This window comes from Myotis nattereri, assembly GCF_964212035.1.
Source record: "Myotis nattereri genome assembly, chromosome: 10".
Taxonomy (NCBI): Eukaryota; Metazoa; Chordata; class Mammalia; order Chiroptera; family Vespertilionidae; genus Myotis; species Myotis nattereri.
Genome location: NC_138085.1, coordinates 59,081,412 through 59,104,392, shown reverse-complemented (window position 1 = coordinate 59,104,392; position 22,981 = coordinate 59,081,412). Strand labels below are relative to the sequence as shown.

General features: G+C 56.2%; 1 protein-coding gene across 3 annotated transcripts in view; it reads left to right on the top strand.

The window, feature by feature from the left end:
- TTC7A (tetratricopeptide repeat domain 7A) overlaps positions 1–22,981 on the top strand; it is a 104,970-nt gene that overhangs the window by 65,961 nt on the left and 16,028 nt on the right. For 2 of the 3 annotated variants that reach the window (XM_081101156.1, XM_081101154.1), the window contains 4 exons: positions 1,054–1,214; positions 13,502–13,618; positions 16,776–16,873; positions 18,725–18,859. In XM_081101156.1, coding sequence (XP_080957282.1) covers positions 1,054–1,214; positions 13,502–13,618; positions 16,776–16,873; positions 18,725–18,859 — 511 coding nt within the window. Of the gene's footprint in view, positions 1–1,053; positions 1,215–13,501; positions 13,619–16,712; positions 16,874–18,724; positions 18,860–22,981 lie in introns of all 3 variants that reach the window. The other variant, XM_081101155.1, reaches the window with a different exon arrangement.

The following is a 22,981-nucleotide window of genomic DNA, read 5'->3' as shown; positions in this document are numbered from 1 at the left end:
CCAGGGTAGGAGCACCCTCGGGGAGGCACAGGCAAGCCAAGCTGGCAGCCACACTGGCCTTAGCTTCCTCCTTGCCTTTCCTCAACCTTTCCACAAAGGAAGGTCCTCATGGGAACTCTCGGGGTCCAGCACCGCCCACAGCCTGCACAGAGGCCAAGTGGAGACCAAGGCAGGGGCCGGACACCCCGGGACCCAAGGCCCCCACTGGCCTGCACCATACGTCCCTCAAGGAACATGGGAGGATCGGTATCTGAGATTGGATAAGAAGCCAGCCTTTCTAAAAAGACTTACAAGGCTCTTGGGAGGATGTGGACAAAGTCGCAGTAGTTGGTGTAAGTGCCAGACCTGAGAGCATGGGACCACACGCCCCTCAGGACTAGAAGGAGGAATCCTACCAGACCCTTAGCTGCCTGGCTAGCTGCCTGGCTTTGAGGGCGTGAAGAAGGAAACACATTTCACACGTGCATGGTCCTCTGCAGAGCATTTGTCCACGTCCCCTCAGCCACTGCAATGGCTCTGGCTGCTCTCATTTTGCAGCGAGGTGAAGCCCCTTGTCCTAAGGCACCAGCTAGAACATGGCAGAGCTGGAATCCTGCCCCCATCTGACCCCATGCTCTTGTCACTGTGAGCCTCTGAGTAGGAGGGACATTTATTTGTCAGCCCCTGTCACTGCATGGACCGGCCCAGAGAAGAGCGCCTGGCTACCTTCAGGTACAGACTCGTGGCCTGGTGGTTCTTACCGACCCCCACTCCAGCTTGGGAAATGCTTCCCAGTGTCTACAGATCTTTTGTGCTGCACCGCACACCTGCTCCTCTTACTTCCACGTGGGGACAGCAGAGGCTTCCTGGGCCTGACTTTGGGCCGCAGATCCCTCTTGCCATGTGACTGGGGTGTAGTGGGGGGTTTCTCATCAGAGCACCAGCCCTGCCCCTCAGTGCCCAGGGTCTCAATTGAGTCTCATGTCCTGTTGATGGCTGGTGCCTGGCACCAAAGTCCTAGAGGGAGGTGTGGGCCTCGGGGAAGGTCACTGAGCTGGCGGTTCTCTCTGGCAGATCTCCAGCGCTATGGAGCAGCTGCAGGAGGCCCTGAAATTGTGCAGGGATGATGCCAATGCCCTCCACCTGCTGGCTCTCCTCTTCTCCGCCCAGAAACACTACCAGCTCGCGCTGGACGTCATCAACATGGCCATCACGGAGTACCCCGAGAACTTCAAGTGAGTTCCCTGGGGGCACCACTGGCTGGGGGGCGGGGTAGCCACAGATGCAAGACAGTGAAGAGATGGGAGCAGAGCTGTCCTGATGGAAATACGGAAAGGGGATTCAGGTCCCTCCTCAGTCCCCAGGCCCAGCACCTGGCATCCCACTGCACGCCGTCCCTTCCTAACTTCTAGACCGAATGCTTTCTGCTGGCAGAATCACCTCCCCTGGGCTAATGTGGGGAGGCTACGGCCGCTTGTGAAAACCTGCTTGAAGCCCATGCTGTTTGAGGCACAGCAGGAGTGGGGTGTGTCCAGGATGTGGGGGCGCCCTCTGGCTTTCCCTCAACTCCTCCCAGCCAACCCAGGGAAGGGCCTCCCTCCTCCTGCCAGCTTCCCCCATCCTCCCTGGCTCTTGGCCTGGGTGAGGAAGCCAGCTTCTCCCCAGTCCTCCCTCCCTTATTTGCAGTGGGTGCACTGTCCACCCACCCCTTTCCTCCAACCTCAGGTGCCCAGTTCTTCCCCAGGATGCTTCACTCACTGAGTGTCTTCCTGGGTAGGCTGGGGAGGTGGTCCTTGCTGTGAAGTTGGCGGCTCCCCTGGGAGGCCCATGGGTGGACTTCTGGGCCTCCATGAACACCTGGACCTGCACTCTAAGGTTTGCACTTGCATGCATCCAGGGACATGGCTTTCCTCAGACCCTCAGAGGGACCCTAAACCCAAAAAAGGTGAGAAGTCTCAATGCAGACTGTGCTGTGATCACTTTGTAGGGTAACTGTGCCCCACTTTGTCAGCTGTGTCCCTGCTTCTGCAGGCAGGAGCCTTCTTAAGGGACAGCCTCCCAACAGAGCTCCCCCATCCAGACACCACAGGGCCACTCCTGGGGCCTCAGGGGCTGGGGCCGTGGGGCCAGCAGCAGGGAGACCGCTTTGAGGTCTGAGCCAAGAAGGAAAGTGAGTCCCAGCCCGGAGGCCTCCTCAGGGTCTTCTGTTCCTTTATCACTGCAGAGAGGCCCACCGGGGAGCGTTTGGGGGCCAGAGCATCCCATCCCTGTGATGTCTGCACACTGGGGTCATGGGGTGGAGAAGCAGTGACAGGTTCTTGTCTCTGAGCCACCCTGAGCCCCTCACCTCCATAACCAGCTCGATCTGAGCCAGCCCTAAAAGGCTGAGAGAGTAACTGGAGGTAATATGGGAGCTCTGACCGCCGGAACTGTGAGGGGACAATCCCTGTTCCTTAGGCAGGAAAAATAAATCCATCTTTAAAAAAGGTGGGGTGGAACACCCACCTCCCACACAGCTCTGGAGCGACCATGACTCTGCAGATAAGTCAATACCATTCCCCACAGATGAAACCCCGGAGCACAGAAACCCACGGATTAGCAGGAAATGTCACTGAGTCCATTACCGGTCAGGGATCACTGAAAAATGTCATTGCTCTTCAATGGAAACTGTGTCCTGCTTCTCCAGCTGCTCCCTGCATTGGGGACAAGCTGTGTGGCTCTGGCTATTGCCATAGCAGTTAATTCAATGACCGATTCAATAATATCACTGCAGGGAAAAAAAAAGTCAAACCCCCTGACGTCAGCCCAACAAGGTCTGTATACTCGGGGGGGTCTGTCTGCCACTGAACTCCTCCCCACCAGCTGTCCCAGGTGGCCGAGGCCTTTGGAGGCTGCAGAGCCTGCCTTTGTGAAGAAAGAGGTGGGCCAGGCCAATGTCAGGCATGGAGGAAGCATGGCACAGGGGAGGGTGTCCCTGCGTACAGTGGACCCCTTTCCACATGGGCTATCCCCTTGTGAGGCATGCCTGCCTCTTAACCTGTCCCCCTCCAGCAGCATGCCCCTGCCTCCCATGCCTTCGTTCCTCATCTGCCAAAGACTGGCATCTATCCTGCCTCCTCTGCTCCCGAGGTCTGTGGTGAGACTCGGGCAAGAAAAGGTCTTGGGATCGGTGTACAACCCTGTTGAGGGACAGCAGTGTGGAGGGGTCTGGGAGTCGGCCCACTACCGTGTAAGACGGCAGCAGGTGGGCAGTGCACGCGGGCCAGGCGCTGGAGGAGGGAGCCCTGTGTGTGAGGGAGGGCAGGCGCACTCGGTGAAAGGTGTTTAAGCTTTTCAGCGGCACAAGTGGCCACTCTTCCTACAGGCAGTCTCAAGACTCCTGGAGAAAAACCCAGCTTTCGTGGAGTTGAACTTTCGAAAATCCTCCTGATTTCAGGGATTAGAAAGCAACGCAAAGAAGCCTGTTAATTTCCGGGCTATGGGATGACCTTTAGTTAATGGAGCTTGGGTTTAAAAAGGCAGGAACGTGATGAGGCAGAGACTGCCGGGGCCGGCCGCAGGGACAGTGTGAACCTGGCACGGTGGGAACGAGACACTCAGCAGCTTCCTGAAATCCTGAGGGCTTCCGACTAAGCCCTGGACACATGTGCTGGCCAGGCCGGTGCTGGTTGGACTGCAGGGGCCTCATGGGGGCAGCAGCCACCCTGGTTGGGCCTGGTTCCCAGCCAGGCCGGCAGGGGAATGTGAAAGGGCCCAGGCCAGCTTGGAGATGCCTTTGCTAGTCTTTTCTCCTGGTCCTGGGTGTGGGAGGCAGCTGGGAGGCCCTGAGAGGAGGGACAGGGATATGGGGTCAAAGGGAACGGGCCCTGATAAGCGTGGTGGTTCCTGAAGCCCAGGGCTCCTTGGGGCTCTGTGGTTTTAGGTAACAGATTCCTTGTGCTTTAGTCAGGCTGCTTGTAGTGAAAGTCGCCATGGTAACCAAACAACATTCCTGGGCTAATGATGGGAGCTTTCCAATAACCAGCCTGTCAGTCACTGCCCCCACCCCAGGCCTGGCAGCCTGCCAGGCGGGTTTTGAAAGCCCAGGCCATAGGGCTGGAGGCAGAGGAGCCAACTGGCTTGCCCTGCCCAACTCCTCAACGCCAAGCCTGCCTCCTCCCACCCCTGTGGAGCAGGGTAGGCCCTCCTGGGAGTTTCTGCCCAGCCACCTCAGGTTCAGGGGGACTTGAAAGGCCCTGGGGGAAGGTGTGGCAGAGCCCCAGGGGCACTCCCCAGCCCAGGAACAATGTGGCCCTCTGGACAAGCCGGAGCTCGCTCGTAAACAAATGGAACCATCAAAGCCGTCTCCCCAGAGAAACCTAAGCTGTTTTGGAAAATGTTTGAGCTGATAACTAGGCGTTGGCTGCGGCCAGACCTCACTCAGCCTTATCCGGTGAAGGCTAACATCGGCCCCCCGGGGGCACCTCTCTGATCTACCTGGCCTGCCCCAGCTTTTTCTGGAGTGACATGTGACATGTTTGTAATGGTGCATTCCCAGGGCAGATCAGGGTCCTGTTAACATTTCTGACTTAAACCCAGTGTGTTTATTGGATGGATCCTCTTAGGGACTTGCAGTAGATCAAAGGGACACTTGAAATACCAGCCTTCCCGTGAGAAGGCTGGAATCGGAGGTATGAGCACAAACCTACTTTATCACTTTGCCGCATTCATTAAACATGTTTGGCTGCTGCCGCCCCGCTGAGGACAAGAGCCATGGCTTACACCTGCGGGCCGTGTGGTCGCGGGGTGTTAAGCCAGGCATAATCACTGGCACTGGGCTCTCGTCCCCAAAGGTCAGTTCCTCCTCGCTAAGCTGGTTTGACATTCAGCGTTTCCCTCCGCTGGCTGTTCCCTGGCTGCTCCCTGCAGCCGCCTGTGATGTCACTCTGTGTGACACAGCAGTCACACCGGCCTCGGTCTCTCCCCAGAGGGGGCTGCTCACACTCAGACTAGGAGGGCAGACGAACTTTTGTTTTTTTGTTTGTGGAAAAGAGGAAGGAAAGGAAAGAGGTATTTGCTGATTTTTCCAAAAGGTTCCTTCTTTTGTTCTGAAGTGGCTTTTAGCCCTTTGCTTCCTGACTCCTCCATCTAACTCTGTGCTGAGGCAGGCACTGGGGCCCAGGGCGCACCATTCTCTAGCAGGAGGGGCCCAGCCCGCAGAAGAGAGGGCTAGGGGCACTCATGCCCATAGAGCGGGGTTGCCTTCCCCTTTGCCGAGGGTGGTCTTCAGGTCCCAAGGGTCTGCTCACTGGGCAGAGATCATAAACCAGGACCAAGGTGTTTGCTTCTTGGTGTCTTATCCTGGCTGGGAGCCTAGCTTTGTTCCACCTGAGGACCTTCCTTCTGGAAGTTCCTCCACCCCCGAATTGTTGTGGAATGGCTCTGGGTGATGTGTCCATATCCTCCAAGATCGTGAATTCGTGTTTGGAGAGTCATCTGGAGGTGACTGCAGGTGGCTTGCAGCTGGGAGCCGTGGGCCTGGAGGCCAACAGTCAGCGGGTGAGGAGGTCTTGCCGTACAGCCAGCCACATGGCGTGCACGGGGAGGGTGGTCCTCCAGGTGAGCAGGGCTGGGAAGTCAGGGGAGGCTAACTCCAGAAAGCAGAGCTCGCAGGATGCTGGTTTTTTAAGCTCAGATCACAGAGAATGAATTTATCAGGAGAGAGATCAGCGTGGGCCTTAAACATTAGGGGACGTGGGTCAGTGTCACCATTGGTTTTTAGGGCGAAGACGAGCTGCCATCGGGGTCACGTTGGGGTTCGTCCATGGGAAGGTAATAAAGCTGGGCCTGGCTATGGCCTTCTCCCTCTCCTGTTGGAGCTTTAAAATGATATCCTCAGAGAGCACCGGGTGAGATTTTAATCAGTTAAGTGCCCTGGTGGAGTCTGTCCTAGAGGCATGACAGAGGCGTCTGGGAGACCCGTGTCCCTCAGTGACCCCTGGTATTTCTGGGCCGCTCTGTGACTGCCTGGTGATCACAGCCTGAATGGGGCAGGGGGCGAGGGGGCGATTGGCTCCTACCCAGAAGGGCTGCTCCCCTTTTCTTCCTGCCCCCATCCTGTCCTGGAGGGAGGGGGTCTGTGCCTGGTTGGGCTGGCCCCTCCCACCCCACCCCCAGACCTCCATCGCTGCCGGTCCAGCCCTCTAGGTGCCCTCACTTTGCTTCCGAATCCTGCCCATCCTCAGCGGCTCCCCTCACTCCACTGGGCCTGGAAGCCCCTGCATGTTCCTCAAGCTGACCCGCTCAAGCCAGTGCTTGCTCTTTTCTTCTGCTTGATTTCCTGGTTGCCCGGATGTGTTGTTTGAGCTTCCCCGGAGCTTGGAAGCACCTCTGGGGCAGAAACTGTGGCCTGTCCTCTGCGCCCTCCTGTCCTCCTGGAGGGAGCCCACAGCTGGGCCCAGCACCAAGTAGACCCTCCCGTGGGTGGGCCATGGGAGCGCGGAAGGGAACACGGGGACGTTGGCATCCTACAGTCCTCCAGCGTGCGCACACCCCTTCCCCTGTTTGGTTGTTGTTTTGATTTACTTATTGTAATTTTTATAAACCTCCTACTTTAAAGGTGAAACTAATGGGAAAGTTGGATGATATCTCAAGGTCAGGTAACTGCTGATGGCAGAGCAGGAGCCAGAACCCACAGCAGCTGATGAGCTGAACAACCCTGGGGAGCTTGAACCCACAAGCTTCAGTAACAATAAAGCAGCGGTACGCCCAGTGCCTGCTCTGAGCACTGCACCTGCATTTACTCACTGAGGCCCCTCAGCAGCCCTAGGAACTATAGGAACTGCCATTGTTCCCACTTGACGGATCAGGAAACGGAGGCACGGATGTAAATAGTAAGGACAGGGCAAGCGTGGGCTGGGCCCTTTGTGCTGTGCCAACCCTGCATTATTTCCAACCCCCAGGGCATGTGGCTATTGACATTCCCATTTTACTGATACAAAACAGAGGCTCCGAGTAGTTATGTGACTTGCCTGGGATCACATGGCTAGAAGGAGGGAAGCTGGGATTGAACTTGGGTTATCAAACGTGGACCCTGCTTTTCACCACCACTGAGCCAGACCTGGGGCAGCCGGGTAGGGGCCCGTTCACTGTGAACCCTGTGCTGTGTGCAGGCTTTGGCCTCCCGGCCGAGGAGTGAGACTTTCCAGAGGCGTGGCTGCCTGACTCAGAGAATAGCCTGCTTTTTCACTCAATTATGTGTTTTCTGTAAAAATAGAACACTTCATTAAAACAGCACAGTGCAACCATCAGCTGGAATTACTAATTACTGTCCCTTAAAGAGATAATGCCCCCTTTTGTGCATTCGCCACACCTGCCGCCACCCCTTCCCCCAGTGTGGAGGGCTCCTCTGACGGCCAGGAGCCAGAGGGATCGGACAGAACTTACCCACATCCCAGCAAATGGACGAATGTGCTGGTGGGGCCAAGAAGAGTGGAGAGTTCCACGGGGTGCCCTGCAGCTGCACCTCCTTGGGCTGGTCTGACCCTGGGAATGCCCACAGCTCTCCAGTGAGTCTCCATTGAGTGACATTAAGTCAGGTATTGAGGGTACAAAGATAAGAAAGACGTGGTCCCTGCCAGAGCGCGGGTCTGGCATGGAAGACTGGTAATGAGTGAGCCATCCGGGGGAGGGAGGTGACAGCTGACCTTTCTCGGGGGTGACTGTGCACCGGAACTGCCTTGATAAGTTCTATTGCCCGTAGGCCCCCAACAGCCCTCCTGGGTGGGGCCATTACTGCCCCTGCTTTACACAGCAGGTAGAGCTCAGAGCGGTGAAGGCACTTGCTAGGAGGCTGCAGAGCCTGGCAGTGTCTGATGCCAGAGGCCATGTTTCTGCACAGTGTCCTCCCTTTGACAGGGAGTGACCCAGGGGCCACAGGTGGCTCCCATGGGTGCCAGCAGTTACTATGCTCAAGTGTTTATTTTGCATGCGGAGTAGTTTTATAGGGAGCTGCTCTCAGGAACATGAAGGGAAAAATGTGGACCCACTGTACCTGCCGCCCACACAGCCCAGGCCCTTCCCTGCAGCCAGCTCTGCTCTGCCAGTTCCCTCCTGCCACCAAGAGTGGGGGGGGCAGGGGTGAGCAGCTAGGGAGGGAACCCTGCAGAACGATGGAGGCTCCTGGAAAGGGGGAAGCAGACGAGATGATCTCTGACCCCAAAGCAGTGCGTGCTTAGCCAGAGCCATTCTCCTATTCACAAAGCAATTCTTTTTAAAAAGAGATGTTGGAAAGGCTCATGCTCCCCAGTCCTGAGGAGGCTCCCCCTAAGATACTTCCTCTTTGCAGCAGTGGAAAGAGAGGATTTGTCTTTGCCTCGAATGGAACGGCTCTGAGTCCCAATCCTTTTGACATAATTAGCAGGCCCATCCTGATCCTGCCCCAGGAGTGAGGCCAGGCAGGGCCCAGGGAGGGCGGGGAGGAAGATGAGGCGGATGCCAGGCCTACCGAGCATTCCCCTGGGAGCCTCCATCATCCACCCTGGCCAGAGCGATGGGGAAGATTGGCAAAGCTGGTGACCCGTGGTGACATCCAGAGACACTGACCTCACTGGACTCTGTCTTCCCCCACAGGAGGGGGTTGGCCCAGACACAGACAGACACACAGACAGACTCTACAGGACTGGGCTGGGAAGGTGATTCCGGGGGTGGCAGGTCCCCGCTGACCAGAACGCAGTGGTAGATGAAGTGGCTGAGGGAGCAGAGGCCGAGGTGCCCGCTGGCTGCCGAGACTTTGGTGGCATTCTCAGGGAGGGCGTCAGCTCTCGGAAAGTGAGCTTGTGGCTGCACTTGACCTCCCTGCTGGACCAGGGCGCACAAGCTGCGTCCATTGGATGGGGCTGTGGAGAGTGCCGGGACCCAGGACTCTCTCCCTGGGTGGGACAGTGCCTGGCGTGTTTACCTGACCCTCGCTCTTTGCCCTTCTCCGGAGAGAACACGCACTTTCACATCTGCCTCCAGATGCAATGGCGTGGCGGGGGCGTGCGGCCTTAAAAGGTCTCAGTGTTTATTCCACACGGGCTTCTACAGCTTAAAAACAGGAAAGTGCTTGCAGGAGGGTCACAGCTGAGGCTACTGTGGGTCTGTCCACCCTCCATCCTCTTCCTTTCTCCTACGGGTCTGGGTCCCAGGAGACACGAGGGGGACCACCCGCCTTGCCGAACAGGCCATGAGCGTGGGGCCTCTCTGCGAGCTTTCAGAGGCACCTGCCTGGAAGCTGCTTGCCCAAGTCTGCCAGGTCTGCAGGGTCACCGCGGGAGTCCCTTCCCTGAGCCTGAATGCAGCTGTGGGTTCTCGGCTGTGGGCTCCCTGAGCAGACGGGGCAGGAGGCCTCGCTCCTGCTTCACAGGTCTGGAACCTGTGACCTGCCCAGCTGTGCAGCCCCGGAGCTGGGACTTTGGCTTGGGTTTCTCACTCCGGGGCCAGTGTCTGTCCACGCTGAGTGAAGTCACAGTGCAGGGCCTGAGGACAGCCACGTGGCCATTCCTGCCCCGGAGTGGCTGTTGTCAGGGTGCGAGCAGGCTGCTAGGTGCCAGCATTCCAGGCCTTCCTGTCTCAGACTCTTCCCGGTGGTTCTGTTGGCTCTGCCTGGGTGACTGTCCCCTGGGATGAAGACCCCCCAGTCACAGGGAGCCAGGCATCTTCACGGTGTGTCCAGAATGCTCTGTTCCTCCCCAGGCCCTGGGCAGCTTTGCTTCTGGACAGCTTAAAATGGACTCGGCCCGCGTGCTGCTTGCTGGCTGCGTGAGCCAAGCTCACTGAAGGCAGGAAGCAGCACGTGATCTGATCCCTCTCCTGCCTTCCTAGCCAGGACCCAGCACCAGGAAATAGGATCTGAAATCAACTCTGATTTAACAGGATTGTGAGGCCTAGCCCGTGGCCGGATGGTTTAGCAACACACAGAACTAAGCAGAACTATGTGCTCAGCGCTGGGTCGGGCACTGGGGGAGCTAGGACGACACTGGTGTGGAGGGAGGCAGGGCCCTGTCCTTCAGGTGGGGGATTAAATAAATGGTGGTTTTACCACCTATAGGCAAGATTGGCCACATACTTGTCTGAATTTAAAAATGTTTGATATATATATAATGTGACTAAGTGCTAACTTCAGACTCTCCAGAACATTCAGAGAAGGGCAGGGTGGTCATACTGGGACTTCTCGGAGGAGGAGGACTTGGAGCCACTGGATTAAAATAGTGGGCTTTTTAAAATCCTCAGAATCCTTTCTTCAAATCACAGTTTAGGTTCATTCAGGATATAGGACATGTGTACCAGGGGCTGGGCTGGGCTGGGCTGGGCAGGGCAGCTGGGCTTGCCCCTCGTATCCCCCCACTGCTCGCATCTCCCATGGCCCACCCAGGAAGCACGGCGCTCTCATGCAGCTGTGGCCCATCGTGTGGGCCCAAGAGCGTCTCCCACCAGCCTGGGTGGCCACCAGCCTCCTCAGGCCGCTGTTTGAAGAATCGATCCACCCACCCTGGCAGATGGGATGGAGGGGTAGTCCTGAGCTCGGGCAGGCCTGAGGTCTGATGGTCTTAGTCAGGAGAGCAGCACTGTTGCTCCTTCAGAGGGAGCAGAACTGTTTGCTGGTCGCTGTTGCAAGAAGGTGAGAAGGTGGGAAGTGCGCAGATGAGCATATCCTGACGCAATGAAGTCTGTCCTGGAGGGGTGTGTGTATAGCCCCCTTGGGAACACAGTCAGAGGGTGACATCTGCCTAGGATTGGCCAGATGTTGGAGGGGGAAGGGTGAGTCCCAGCAGCCTGTCCTGCAGTTCAGGGAGCTGCTACTGTGCATCTGAGCAGTGCACGGCTCCCAGGCCATGCAGAGGGGTGACCGGAGTGAAAGGTGGCACACGGGCATTTGCACTGATGTCATAGATACTCCGGACAGGCTTGCTGTTGAGGAAGGTCTCACTGGCCGTGCTGAAGGCAACACCAAGGAAACCTCAGGAGCTCATCTGGAGCCTCCCAGGATCTCGGCGTGAAAGGCCTGAGCAGTCCAGAAAGGATGTGCTTGGGCTGAGAAATTCTGCTCTGGGTCACTCATGCTGATGGAATGTCATCGGCCTGTGTTGGTAGCAGTCCCTGTCACACCAGCTCATTTCTGTCCCAGGCCTGTGATTGGCCAGGTCTGCCATGGCCCCAGCCTGGCTCTCGGGGATGCAGGGAGCAGAGGGGCAGGCACCCTAGCAGAGAGGAGATGCTGAAGAGGGGGCCGGCATGTTGGGGGAGACTGGGTGTTAGGGGAATGCTGCAGGGCTGGTCTGCCCAGAAGCTGTCCGTGACCCTCCCATCCCAGACCTGCCCTGGGGACTCTGCTGCCTCAGGGGAGGGGCAGCCTTGGCATGGACTTGAGCCTGGTAGTTTCCTCCTGCCCCAGGACGGGCTTTCACTCCTCACCCACACCTACAGCTCCAGTCACTGCCCCAGCCATGCTTCTCCTCTGTCCCCCACTCCTAACCTTCTTCCATCTCACCCTCCTGTTTATCAAATACCAGCAAGAACCCTTCTCTGTTTTTACCTGGCACTGAGTCTGATCCAAAAATCCAGCATCTGAGTCTCTGGGCCAGTTGTTGTTTGTAGCACTGCTGTTACCTTGCAGGCAGAAACTGTCGCCCACGTCATGTTCCCTAAAGCAGAGGCTCCAGCACCTGTGGAGTTTTGGCCCCTTGGAGATCTGGGAAAGGGGAGCAGGGGTGGGAGGGCCAGTTCTCCCAGCAGCTGCCCACTGGGGGGCTGAGACCACACTGTGGGGTCATGGTTTATGCCCTGGGGACCTTGTAGGTCAGCAGGGCATCCTGAGCGTCTGGGAAGGCTCCCTGAGGGAGGTGAGGTTTAAAGTCCATCATGGGGAATGGGTGGAAATGGAGAGGAGAGGCCATGTGGAGGTGGGGGTGGTACCCTATGCACAGGGTACAAAAGGCATGTTTGAGGAAATGTGAGAAGGAAAAATATGCTTGCCCAGACCCCAAAACCCCTCCTCTAAAAAGAGGACTGGGGCACATTCCGCCCTCTTCATGCTCTACCAACAAGTCGCAATCTAAGAAAAACAAGGTACGAGGAGAAAGGATCAAAGTGAGGCGATCAAAGTCCTTTGTGAGCCTGGAGGCACAGGTCTCAGTACTTATGAGAGAGGGGGAGGGCGGGAGGAGGCCCTGAGTGAGGGCGGTCCAAGGGGAATGTTCCCAGATGCACACCTGGCCTCCCTGTCCAGGGCCAGCCCCTGCTGCACCCTTAGGTCACAGGGATGCTCCCTCCCTAGATGCAGGACTGGGCCTGTGTGCCCACCTCAGATGGACTGGCAGAACCACCCAGCAGCAGTCAAGTTCAGGGCCCAGCAGCCATTCTGGGAATAAAAGGGTCTTGTTGTTCACTGCCCAGTGAGAAGCAAGAGGCTCGGTCTTGCTTGGGCCTCCGTGGCTCAGCCAGTCTGCTGGTGTGTATCCGTGTTGCGGGCAGTACCCGTGATAAGAGTGCAGTATCTCCATACCCACTGGTAAATAGCCACTTAAACTTCCTAAGTGTCTCCAGCTCTCCCAACAACCTAAAGTCTAACCCCTGGCACTGCGGGGTGTCCAGACCCCACCCAGGCCTGGCGGGGCAGTCGTCCAAAGGTCTCTGCCATGTCTTGGGCAGAGGGAGGTAGCCCCCTGCCCCTCCTGTAGAACCAGTTCTTTCCCTCTCTTCCAAGCCCCTCCGAGGGTCACATCCCCACACCATTCTTCCATCAGAGGACTTCTGGTTTTCAGGTCGAAAGTGATTCTGTGTTGGCTCTCTCCCTTTGCACAGTAACTGTGTTCCTGAATGGTGACTGAACAGGACCTCTTGTAGCTTTAATCCTATTGACTATATAAGGGGACCAGGCTATTTTAGGAAACTCAACGAAGACTTCTTTGATCAAATCAAACATGGGTATCCTCATGTATCCTGGATCAGGAAACGAAGCCTGTAATTCAGTTGAGATGCTAATTGAGCAGCTGTTGTGTGCTGGCAAGGTAGAGAGCAGGACCCGGCCCTTTCGTGACCTTTTTACCTGGCTGAGCCTCTTCCTTTGACTCGGAGTTGCTTCCTGAGTCTGCCTCTTATACAAGGCCCCGTTGTGGGCCTGTGCGACTTGTCAGATAAAGATAGCCACGTGGCCAGTGAGGATGTGCAAACAAAACAAGACTAGTCACCACGCTTGACAGTGTTTCGGAGGGTGGGGCAAGATAGGCTATGATCGGGGGACACGTGGATGAGCAGTGTGGATGCTGACAAATGCAGAAGAGCACTTTGTGCATTGGCTCAGACTATGGAGAAACTGAGGCACGGAGAGAGCCAGTGACCCAGGGGTGTAGCCGAGGCCACCACGTTCGTGGTCGTTCTGCCTGCTGGGGGCGAGGGGCTGCTGTGGTAGAGCTGAGCCCCTTTAGGGTCCCACCTTGGGAGGGAAGGGAGCCTCCTGGGGCGGGTGCTGACTGCCGCTCTCTCTCTCCGCTCCCCCCCACAGCCTGCTGTTCACCAAGGTGAAGCTGGAGCAGGTACTGAAAGGCCCAGAGGAAGCCCTCGTGACCTGCAGACAAATGCTGCGACTGTGGCAGGCCCTGTACAACTTCTCCCAGCTGGGGTGAGTGCCTGTCATTGTCCCTCGGGTTTGCCAGAGTTGACAGGCAGTGGTTGCCAGGGCAACCACCCACTGCAGAGTGGCCACATGCCAGGTGGATGGGGGCTGATGAGAATGTTTGAATGAGAGTGTGGGACTTGCTGCTCCTGGGGCCTTTCACATCCCTGGTCTAATTTTAACCTTGTGACAATCCTCTGCGAAGCACATAAAGAACCTATTTAGGAGACTGACGTTTAGAGGGGTAAGAAGAAAGAGAAATCATTATTGAGCATCTGGGCTGGGTCCTGGGCTTACTGCTCCATCTTCCACATCAGCTGTTTATAGCTTAGACATTACTGGATTTTATTCTCATCCCAGAGGGGAAACTGAGACTCAGGGACCTGAGCCACTTGCCTGGTAGGTAGATGGTAGTGCTGCGGCTTGAACCTGAGTCTCCTGAGCCACAGCCTATGGAGCCTGACACTTGTTTCCTGGTTCTATTTGAAAGCCAGAAGAAGAAGCAGAATTCTGGACGACCCCCCTACCCCGCTACCCCCCCCCCCCCACACACACACACACACACACACACTTACCCACTATCTCTACTCATCCTGTCTCCACAGCCTGGGCTCTGGGTTTTTCCTGGGCCAGAGCAGGGTACTCTTGTCCAGGCTGAACCTGCAGAACGTCTTTGTTCAAACCCACTGGGATGTTGGAGTTCAACCTGCGGGCCCACAGTGGGAAAGCGCGTCATGCAGGGCAGTGCACTGCCTCTTCCTGGTCCTGTGGACCCCACCCCTTCCCCTTCTCTGGGACTGCTGGCTCTGTCCTCTCCCAGGGCCTCAGGGAATCCAACCCTAGAGGATGTGTTTGGCTCGCACAGTCCCCAGAGGCAGGTCGCCAGCGGTGGAATTTTCAGAGGAGGTCCCAGGGTAATCCCATGGAGTAAAACCCTTGGGCAGGGTGGGGTCAGCCTTCTCCTTGCAGCCTTTGGGTCTGGAAAATTCCAGAGCAGAGCAGGACCAATGGGTGGAAGCTTCCAGAAGAAGGCTCTGGGGTGAGGACTTTCCAGAAAGGAAATGGGGAGCTACCTGGATGATGTGAGGTGAGGGCCAGACTCTAGTGTTCAGATGCACCTCACTCTGCAACTTACTGGCTGTGGCCACTTGGCAGGTGCACAACCTGACTTCCACCGCCCCTGGTGCTGGCAGATGGCTGGTTGTCTGCTCATCAGGCCTCTTGGCACCACAGCCTTATCTCCAGGCCCAGCCTGTGCTCCCCCACCCCGGGCTGAAGGACTATGAGATTGCGGGGTCAGTGGGGCTTGCCTTGGGGTTTTTTCAAGCCACCGCTGATACTCATCTGCTCTCTGATGAGCCTGATAGAGCTCCTTCCCTGGGCCCCCTTTCTGGGGAACTTCAGGGTGGGGTAGGGCTCAGTCAGGCTGCTACCTGGAGACAAATGGTTGGGACCAGAGGCCTGGATCCAATACCCTCCAGGCTTTCCCAAGAACAGGAAACATTCTTTCTCGACCTGGAGCCACAGCGCAGAAACTGGGGCTTGTGAAATCCAGTTGGGGCAAGTAGGGATCAAGGCCAGAATCCACAGCCTGAGGGTCTGGCCTACCCTGTCCCACCTCCTGCTTTGCCCCCGCATGTCCACACTGCCCCTCAGACCCCGCTCAGATGCCCCTCCTCAGGGTGCCTCCAGTCACCCTGCCTCATCCTCCCCGCTCAGCCGTCTCCATCTGGGTCGTGCTGATTGCTCAACCTTGACTTTCTCTTCTCCCCGTCCAGCTGCCAGATTCTTTAGGGCAGGAGCAAAGCTGTATATTGGCCTAGAACCAAGTGGCAAAAGGTCCCCGAGATGGGCTGTTTCTGGAGCTGTAGGAGAGGCCTCCTCAGAGGCTGGGAGGGCAGGTGGGCGAGAAGCTGTATTGTGGATCTGCTCCACGTCAGCGGGTGCTGGGCACCTGCCTATATTATCTCATATGCTTCTGACAACAGCCTTGTGAGATCGGCATTCTCACACTCGTTTCAAGACAAGACAACTCACCGTGAGAACTCACCTTGAAAGGTGGCTTTGCCGAGGGTCACACAGCCAAGAAGCGGCGGCCCTGTGGTTTTAACCCAGTGTCTCTGGCACCACACTCGGTGCCTCCTGGGAAAGGGAAGAGGGTGGGAGAGGACAGGAGCCAGCCCTGACGCACTGTGCTTTTGTGGGTGGTTTCCTCCAATGCCCGCAATGATGGCTGTGCAGCCACAGGCCCACGTTTAGGCCGCTGTGAGTCTGCGTTAGGATGGCGAGGGTGCCCCAGGCTCTGGCATTCTTTGTGGGACCATCATCTTGGCACCCCTCCCAAGGGGAGAAGCATCCGGGCTGTGCCTGCCTTCTCTCTCACCCCTTCCACCCCGGTCCTCCTCAGCTTCCCCAGTTAGAGGTTCAAGGGCCACGGGCATCCCTGGCAGTGGGCAGGGAGAGCTGAAGGGCACAGCAGGCTGTGCTGCCTTTCTGATGCGGGCAGGGGCTTCCCCCGCCTCCCACTCTGAGAAAAGAGGAACCTCCTAGCAGCGTGGGAGCTGCTGGGACCTGGGGAATCGGGGTGGGGGAGGGGACTAGGTCACCATGCTTGTTTACCTGCCATGCCAGGGGCCCCCTTTGGCTCTTCTGAGGCCACCCTGGAAGCCAAGGGAAGGTGCCTGAGGCAGAGTGGCATCTGGGCCTTCCTTCCCAGGGGGAGATGGGCTGGTGGCCCTTGAGAACCAGGCTTTCCTTGGAAGCCAGTCCTCAGCACCTGCTCTCGGCCTGGCCCTCAGCTAGACATTGTGAGAGCAACGAAATGTGGAAAGGCCTCCCCATGGCCTGGGAGAGCTTCTGGCCAGAAAGGGAGAGTGTCTGACCCTCAGCATCTGTGGTGCGGGGAGCCATGCTGACGGAGAACAGGGACGGAAAGCCCTGAGGGGCAGGGGAGCCACGGGAGGCTTTCTAGACCGAGGAGGGGACTGGGGATGGGGGGCTGAGGTGGAGGGAGATGTACAGCGAGAACATTGTTGATGGTCCCGGCATAGGCTCTGTTTGTGGGCCTGAACTCTCAGCCCCAAAGCCGGCCTGGCGGGAGGCTCCCTCGTCCTCCCTGCCAGCCCCCTATGTCACTGGGACCTGGCCCTCTCTTGCCTTCCAGAGGCCTGGAAAAGGATGGCAGCCTTGGTGAGGGCGTCATGCTGAAGAAGCAGAGTGGCATGCACCTGACTCTGCCGGATGCCCATGACGCAGACTCTGGTAAGAAGGTGCCCGCGGGCAGCTGCCCACATGGGCCCACAGCTCCCTCTCCCAGCCAGAGCACCAGCGGGAGAGTGGCCCCTGCCCAGCCTGCTCCTGGTGGCCCTGCCCAAGGGCCTGTGCTAAGGAGCTGCCATCAGGTCTTTCAGGGCCCATTGTGGCTCTGGGGCAGGATGGCTGCTAGGCCTGGGTGGGAAGTGGACAGCTGAAGTGGGCAAGGGAGAGACCCTACCTCCTGGCTGGAAGCGAAGAGAGAGGGAATATTGGGGTGAATGATAGCTGTGGAGCATAGAGGCTACAGCCTGAGGTCAAGATCTGCCATCCTAGCGTCTTAGTAGGAAGGAATGAGCTGGGCTTATATTTACAACTCTAAGCCCAAAGCTGACTTTTAATGGAGGACCTGAATAAAGCAGTATGCATTCCTCAAAGACACAAGAAGAATTAGTCACAGGAATGAAAGTGTGGGGGAGTCATACTTAGTGGCCTTGCTCATTTTTTCCACTTCTGTGGACATGAACCAAGTTGCGCCTTCGTTGTAAAGCAACGGCGTTGGTTTCCGGTGCCAAGCCCAGCACCTGACTTGACAGGTGCACCGGAGGAGTGCGGAGCACACGGAGCTGCTGGCTCCCAGGAGAGAACTGTGCAGGAGGGCAGAGCGCCCTTGCAATGAAAGAGGGAGGAGCCACGAACAAATTATTAGGATTCCGTGTGCATTCGTCTTACAGACTGAAATCGTCTGTGGTTTGCCCTGAGGTCTTCTGAGTTTATTGGAGCCTTTATTGCCTCTGAGAGAGAGAAAGTGCTTGCATTTCCCCTGCATGTGAATTGTAAATGCCAACAGCTCATATACCCTGACCAACCAGGAAGTCCCCCACCCAGGCAGGACCCAGAGCTGCCACAAGAAGGGCTTCTCCAGAGGGCACGGGGTCTGACCTGAGCTGCTACCCCATGGTCCTTCACAGCATAACCTCATTTTTGTGTAGGAAGCAATAATATGCTCTTGTGAAAACAGCAAAAATAGCAAAAGGAAGAAAAATCACCAGTAATTTTTCCACCCAGTCCTTAATAAAGTTCTTAATTCACTTTTTTCTATGCCCATATTTTTTTTTATAAAAATGTGGTCATTCTTTCTTTCAGCCTGCTTTCTTCACCTAACTGTAGAATCTGGACATCTTTCCACATCGATGTCCATATCTGTGCATTATTATTTGAATGACTGCATAGTCTTGTATGATTACACCCTCAATTGTTTTTTGTTTGTTTGTTTGTTTTTTGGGTTGTTTTTGTTGTTGTTAATCCTCACCTGATGGTATTTTCCCATTGATTTTTTAGAGAGAGTGTGAAGAAGGGGGAGAGAGAGAAACATCGATGTGAGAGAGACACATTGATTGGTTGCCTCCCACATGTGCCCTGACCAGGGCCGGAAATTGAGCCTGCAACCAAGGTACATGCCCTTGACCAGAATAGAACCCTGGATCCTTCTATCTGTGGGCCAGTGCTCTATCCACTGAGCCAAACCAGCCAGGGCCCGCACTTGTTTTTATCAGTTCCTGTTGTTGGACATTCGGTCATTTCGGTTAGCGTGATGACAATAGGCAGTAGTAGACGAGCTTGGTTGCCAACGTTTATGACTGTGTTGCTTGGGGATAGACTCCTCGAAGTGCATTCGCTGCCTAATTGCCCCTCTGAAGCTCTTCTCCCCAGCTCTGGGTCAGGGGAGGAGGTGGGTGGGCCCTCACTGGTGGCTCTGTGAGCTATTGCCCCTGATTCGGTGGCCCTGTCTCTCTCTGGGGCCTGGGGTGTGTGGCCCTCTGACTCTGCTGCTCAACCCCTTCCCCTCTTGCTCTGCAGGCTCTCGGCGGGCATCGTCCATCGCAGCCTCGCGGCTAGAGGAGGCCATGTCGGAGCTGACCATGCCCAGCTCTGTTTTGAAACAGGGCCCCATGCAGCTGTGGACCACGCTGGAACAGATCTGGCTCCAGGCTGGTGAGTGCCTCCCCACCCCCGCTCCCCTGGGGTGACGCCCACCCACCTCCCGACAAGCTACCAGGGCCTCAGCTGTATCCTGCCCTGGAGAAGGGAATACGGGTGGTAGGGATCCCTGACAAGGCTCACATGGGCCTCCCTCAGGCCTGGCAACCCGGGGCTCTCGTTCCAGCTGTTTTTCCTTGGCTTGGCCCAGGAGAAGTCACTTAATCTGTCTGGTCATGGTCTCCTCTCTGCCAAATGGGGACAGCACCTGCCTATCTGGGAGAGGTTCTCTGGCAGCAAATACAATGGGAGAGGATTGGAGGAAAGGCCACACAGAAGGATAGTTTTAGACTCAACAGCAGGCCCCATCCCTTCTTCCTGCCCAGCTTCTCCTGAGTCAAACTAGTCAGGCTCAGGCCCCCAGAGCTCAGGGAATAGCGAGAGAAGGGGTGAGGTATAGCAGCCCCCAGGAAAGGCGGGTCTGGTGTAAAGTTCATTGAAGGCAGAGGGCTGGTTAGCAATAGGGTTGCCATTTAGGAGACAATCCCCCTTGACAGCTAATCGGCACGATTGCCACCATGGAGTTTGAGGGTCCGTGTTGGGGAGGAAGAGTTGCAAAGAGCTGGGTTCTAATGCCAGCTCAGCCCTGCCTGTCCTGGGTCAGGCACATAGTAGGTGCTCAGGAAATGGTGTCTGACTTCAGTCTCGCCCACGGTGGCTGTGGACCTGGAGGCAGCATGGCACCACCAACAGTGACCATCCTTGGTGCTTGACGAAGGAACGCCAAGGAGTGACTCACTGGACTGATGGAAAAGTTAACCAGACGGTGGTGTGAAAGGTGGATTAGAGTAAAAAGAGAGAGTCAAGGCCAGAGATGTGCCTGCGATAAAATGGCAGCAGCCACAGAATAGAGAAGAAGGGGATGGAGTCAGTGGAATCCTGAAAATGAGCCAGGCCCACATGCCTCCTTGTCTGAGAACTGCCCAAGTGAAGCTCCGCACCTTTCTCCCCATGACTCTCCTACCTGCCCCCTCTCTACCCGGGAGGTGGTGCCAGTAGCCCCCGAGGGAAGATGGAAAAGAGACCCAAAGTAGATAATCAGTTCCTGGGACATGTGGGTTTTGCAAGTTAGAGTTAGACTGTGCTTCACTGGGAATCTAAGGTTTCCTGCTGCATGGAGTTCACATATGGACACATTAGTATGCAGGACGCCTCCACTCTCCCCACCGCAGCTTCTGAATCTGGAAAAAAAAAGTTGGACCAGGATTCACAGAAAGGCTAGACAGGGAAGCGTTTTAATAATGCAAGTATTGCCCCAGTTACTATATCAGGGTCCGCCAGGATGCCAGGGATGCGTAGGGGCTGTGCTCCACGGTCAACTACTTGCATTTTAAGTAGGACAAAGAATATTGAAAAACAAAGGGGAATCAGAGACAAGGCCTCCTCTTAGGCAAATATTGCCCTGTTTTCTCCTAAGATACGGAGCCATCAGGGCTCTGGCGGGGTACGCTGGGGGCCTCACCAACTTCAAGGACCGCGTCAGTAACACCGTGACCCATTCCAGGGGCTCCGTGGCCTTTCGTTTTAATGAGGTGTCTTGTTTACAGTCATCGGCAAACGAAAATGTTTTTGCATCTTACAAGCCTGCTTGCATGTCACAGATATGCTCCTTTATGCTAGGGGTGCCAGAATGTTCTGGTAACTCCAAGGAAGGTTAAAAGCGTTCCTGAAGCCTATCATTAAATGTGGGGATATTGCTGTAAACACATGCTCTTCACCAGTTGGCACATTAGCCTTCCTTTCCTGGGCATTATCCTAGACATTCAGCCCACAGCGAACTCTGAGGACAAAATCTGAGTGCTCTGAACGTGGTGCCTGCAAGGGTGGGCACTGTGGCATAGGAGACAGGTCTGGGTATGTGTGACCAATGGGGTGGCTTCCACAGGGTGGACCCTTCACTTTTTCACGCAGCAGCTCAGAGGTGCAGCCTTGTCTGGGATGGCAGCTCTGCTCTCCCTGAGTCACTCTTATTCCGGTGATCCCACATGGCTCCCACCACATCCACATTCCAAGGCATAACTGGGAAGAGTGGGAGAAGGGGGCACCTCCTTCCTTAAGGACATATCCTGGAATTTGCACACATCACTTCCCATTACAACCCCATTGGTCAGAACTTAGTCACATGACCACACTCCCAGCTGCAAAGCACTGTGGGAAATGTCATTATTCATATGCCCCATTAAAAATCAGGGGATCTGTCACTAGAGAAGAAAGGGGGACTAGACTGGTGGACAGCTGCCACAGCCAGAGGGGAAATGAGAACTTGTCCTAGATCTTCCATTCTGCACATGGGAGAATTCTGGAGCCATCTGCATCCCATGAGCCCTCTCCCCTCCCTGACCACCATCATTGCCAACAAGCATGTGCTGAGCACCTATTGGATGAAGGGCTGCCCAGGGCAGATCACCACGGCAGTAACGTCTGCCTAACTACTGCCCTTCCCCTCACCTGACCTGAGCTAAGAGTATTGACATCAGTACCACCACCCACCACCCAATGATTCCAGCAGCTGCAGCAATTTCGCAGGAAGGGAAAATATCCCCCTTTATTATTTTGGACTGAGCTAATCTCCCTGGTTTGGTTCAAGGTAAACTGCATCCCAGTCTGTGTTGGCAGTAAGTTCCATCATTAACCCCCGCTTAGGCTGGGAAATGTTGCGTCCTTGATCTCCCTATTCTGATTGTCCTCCCCTCCCCTGCACCCCTGTTTTCCCATTCCAGTCTGGTGTGAGAAGGGTCTCCACTTGAGAGGTGAATTTCAGGGATGTGGCCTCTGGCAGCAGGTCTGTGTGAGAATAGGAGAAGCACCAGCCCCATAGATGCTCCAGGATCCTGCGTATCTGGCGGTGCGTTCAGGAGAGCAAGATGGCCCACCTCCCTCTCTCACTACTGCTCAGTCTTGGGAACTAACTGTGCTAGAGAGAGGCCGATGGATGGAGGGAGAGTTCCACTGCCTGGAGCTCTAGGGGCTCACAGGTGGCCATTGGCTTTCCCTGGGTTGGGGGAAGTTGGCCCACATCTCAGCTCCCAAATGGCCAATTCACACTGCCTGGCACTGGTGCCCTAGCTCTTTAGGTGGCCCTGCAGGTGGAAGCTACCCCAGCTGGCAGCTGAGGAACTGGAGTGGGGCCACCAGAGCTGTGTCTAAAGGTCATATTTGTTATAAAAGTATAGTCAAGGAAGAAGCTGTCTTACCCTTGATCCCGCATTGCCACCATCCTCATTTCTCCTGGCGCCTTTCCTTATCTTCCTTCACTCTCCTCTTTTCCCAGCTCCCACCACCCACTCCCTCCTGCCTTCTGCACCTTCTTCCCAAGCCCTCTCTTCCCTTGTTCCGGTTTTTTCTTCTTCCCGCGTCTCTGTCTGTCATTCACTCCTTGCAAGGTCTTGAGTTAGTGAGGAGAGTGCTCTCGGAACCCGGAGTCAGGGCCGAGGGACAGGAAATCGGGGAGCCCAGGCCCCTGCAGTCTTCATTCCCTTGTGGCTGAGGCACATCATGACTGTCTCTAGGTCCTAGGGGCGGAGGGTCTCAGACCAACCCAAAATCCCTTTAGACCTTTGGATCCTCTTATCTCCAGGGCCTTCTGCCTTCTCTTCCATTCCTCCCTCACCCCCGCCGGCCCCCGCCCCGCCCCCCCCCCCCCCCCCCGCCTTTATTCTGGGTGTTGAAAGGTCCTGCATCTGCTCCATGGGGAAGATGCTTATTGCCTTTAGGGGCAGTTTTGGTGACTCCCCCGGAGTTAAGATGGATTTTTTTTAGGGCCTAACCTTTACTTCTCTCCTGCTTGGGGGGGAGGGGGGGAGGGGAGGGCTCTGTCCTTTCTGAGCTCTCTCAGAGGGTCTCTATCTCGCCTGAGAAGGCCCCTAAAAGGCCTAGGCGAGGTCCCGGGCCTCCCTCACCCAGCTCCTCAGCGCATGACCAGGATGTGCAAATAGTCCATGAAGAGCGAGTCCATCCCCCAGCCTCGGGGGATGAGGCCTCAGCATTGGCAGGAATGGCAGGAAGCCTGAAGCCAGCTCTGGGTGCAGGGTTAGCAGGATGCCTTAGAAAAAATAATAAAAGGGACTGTTGCAAAGC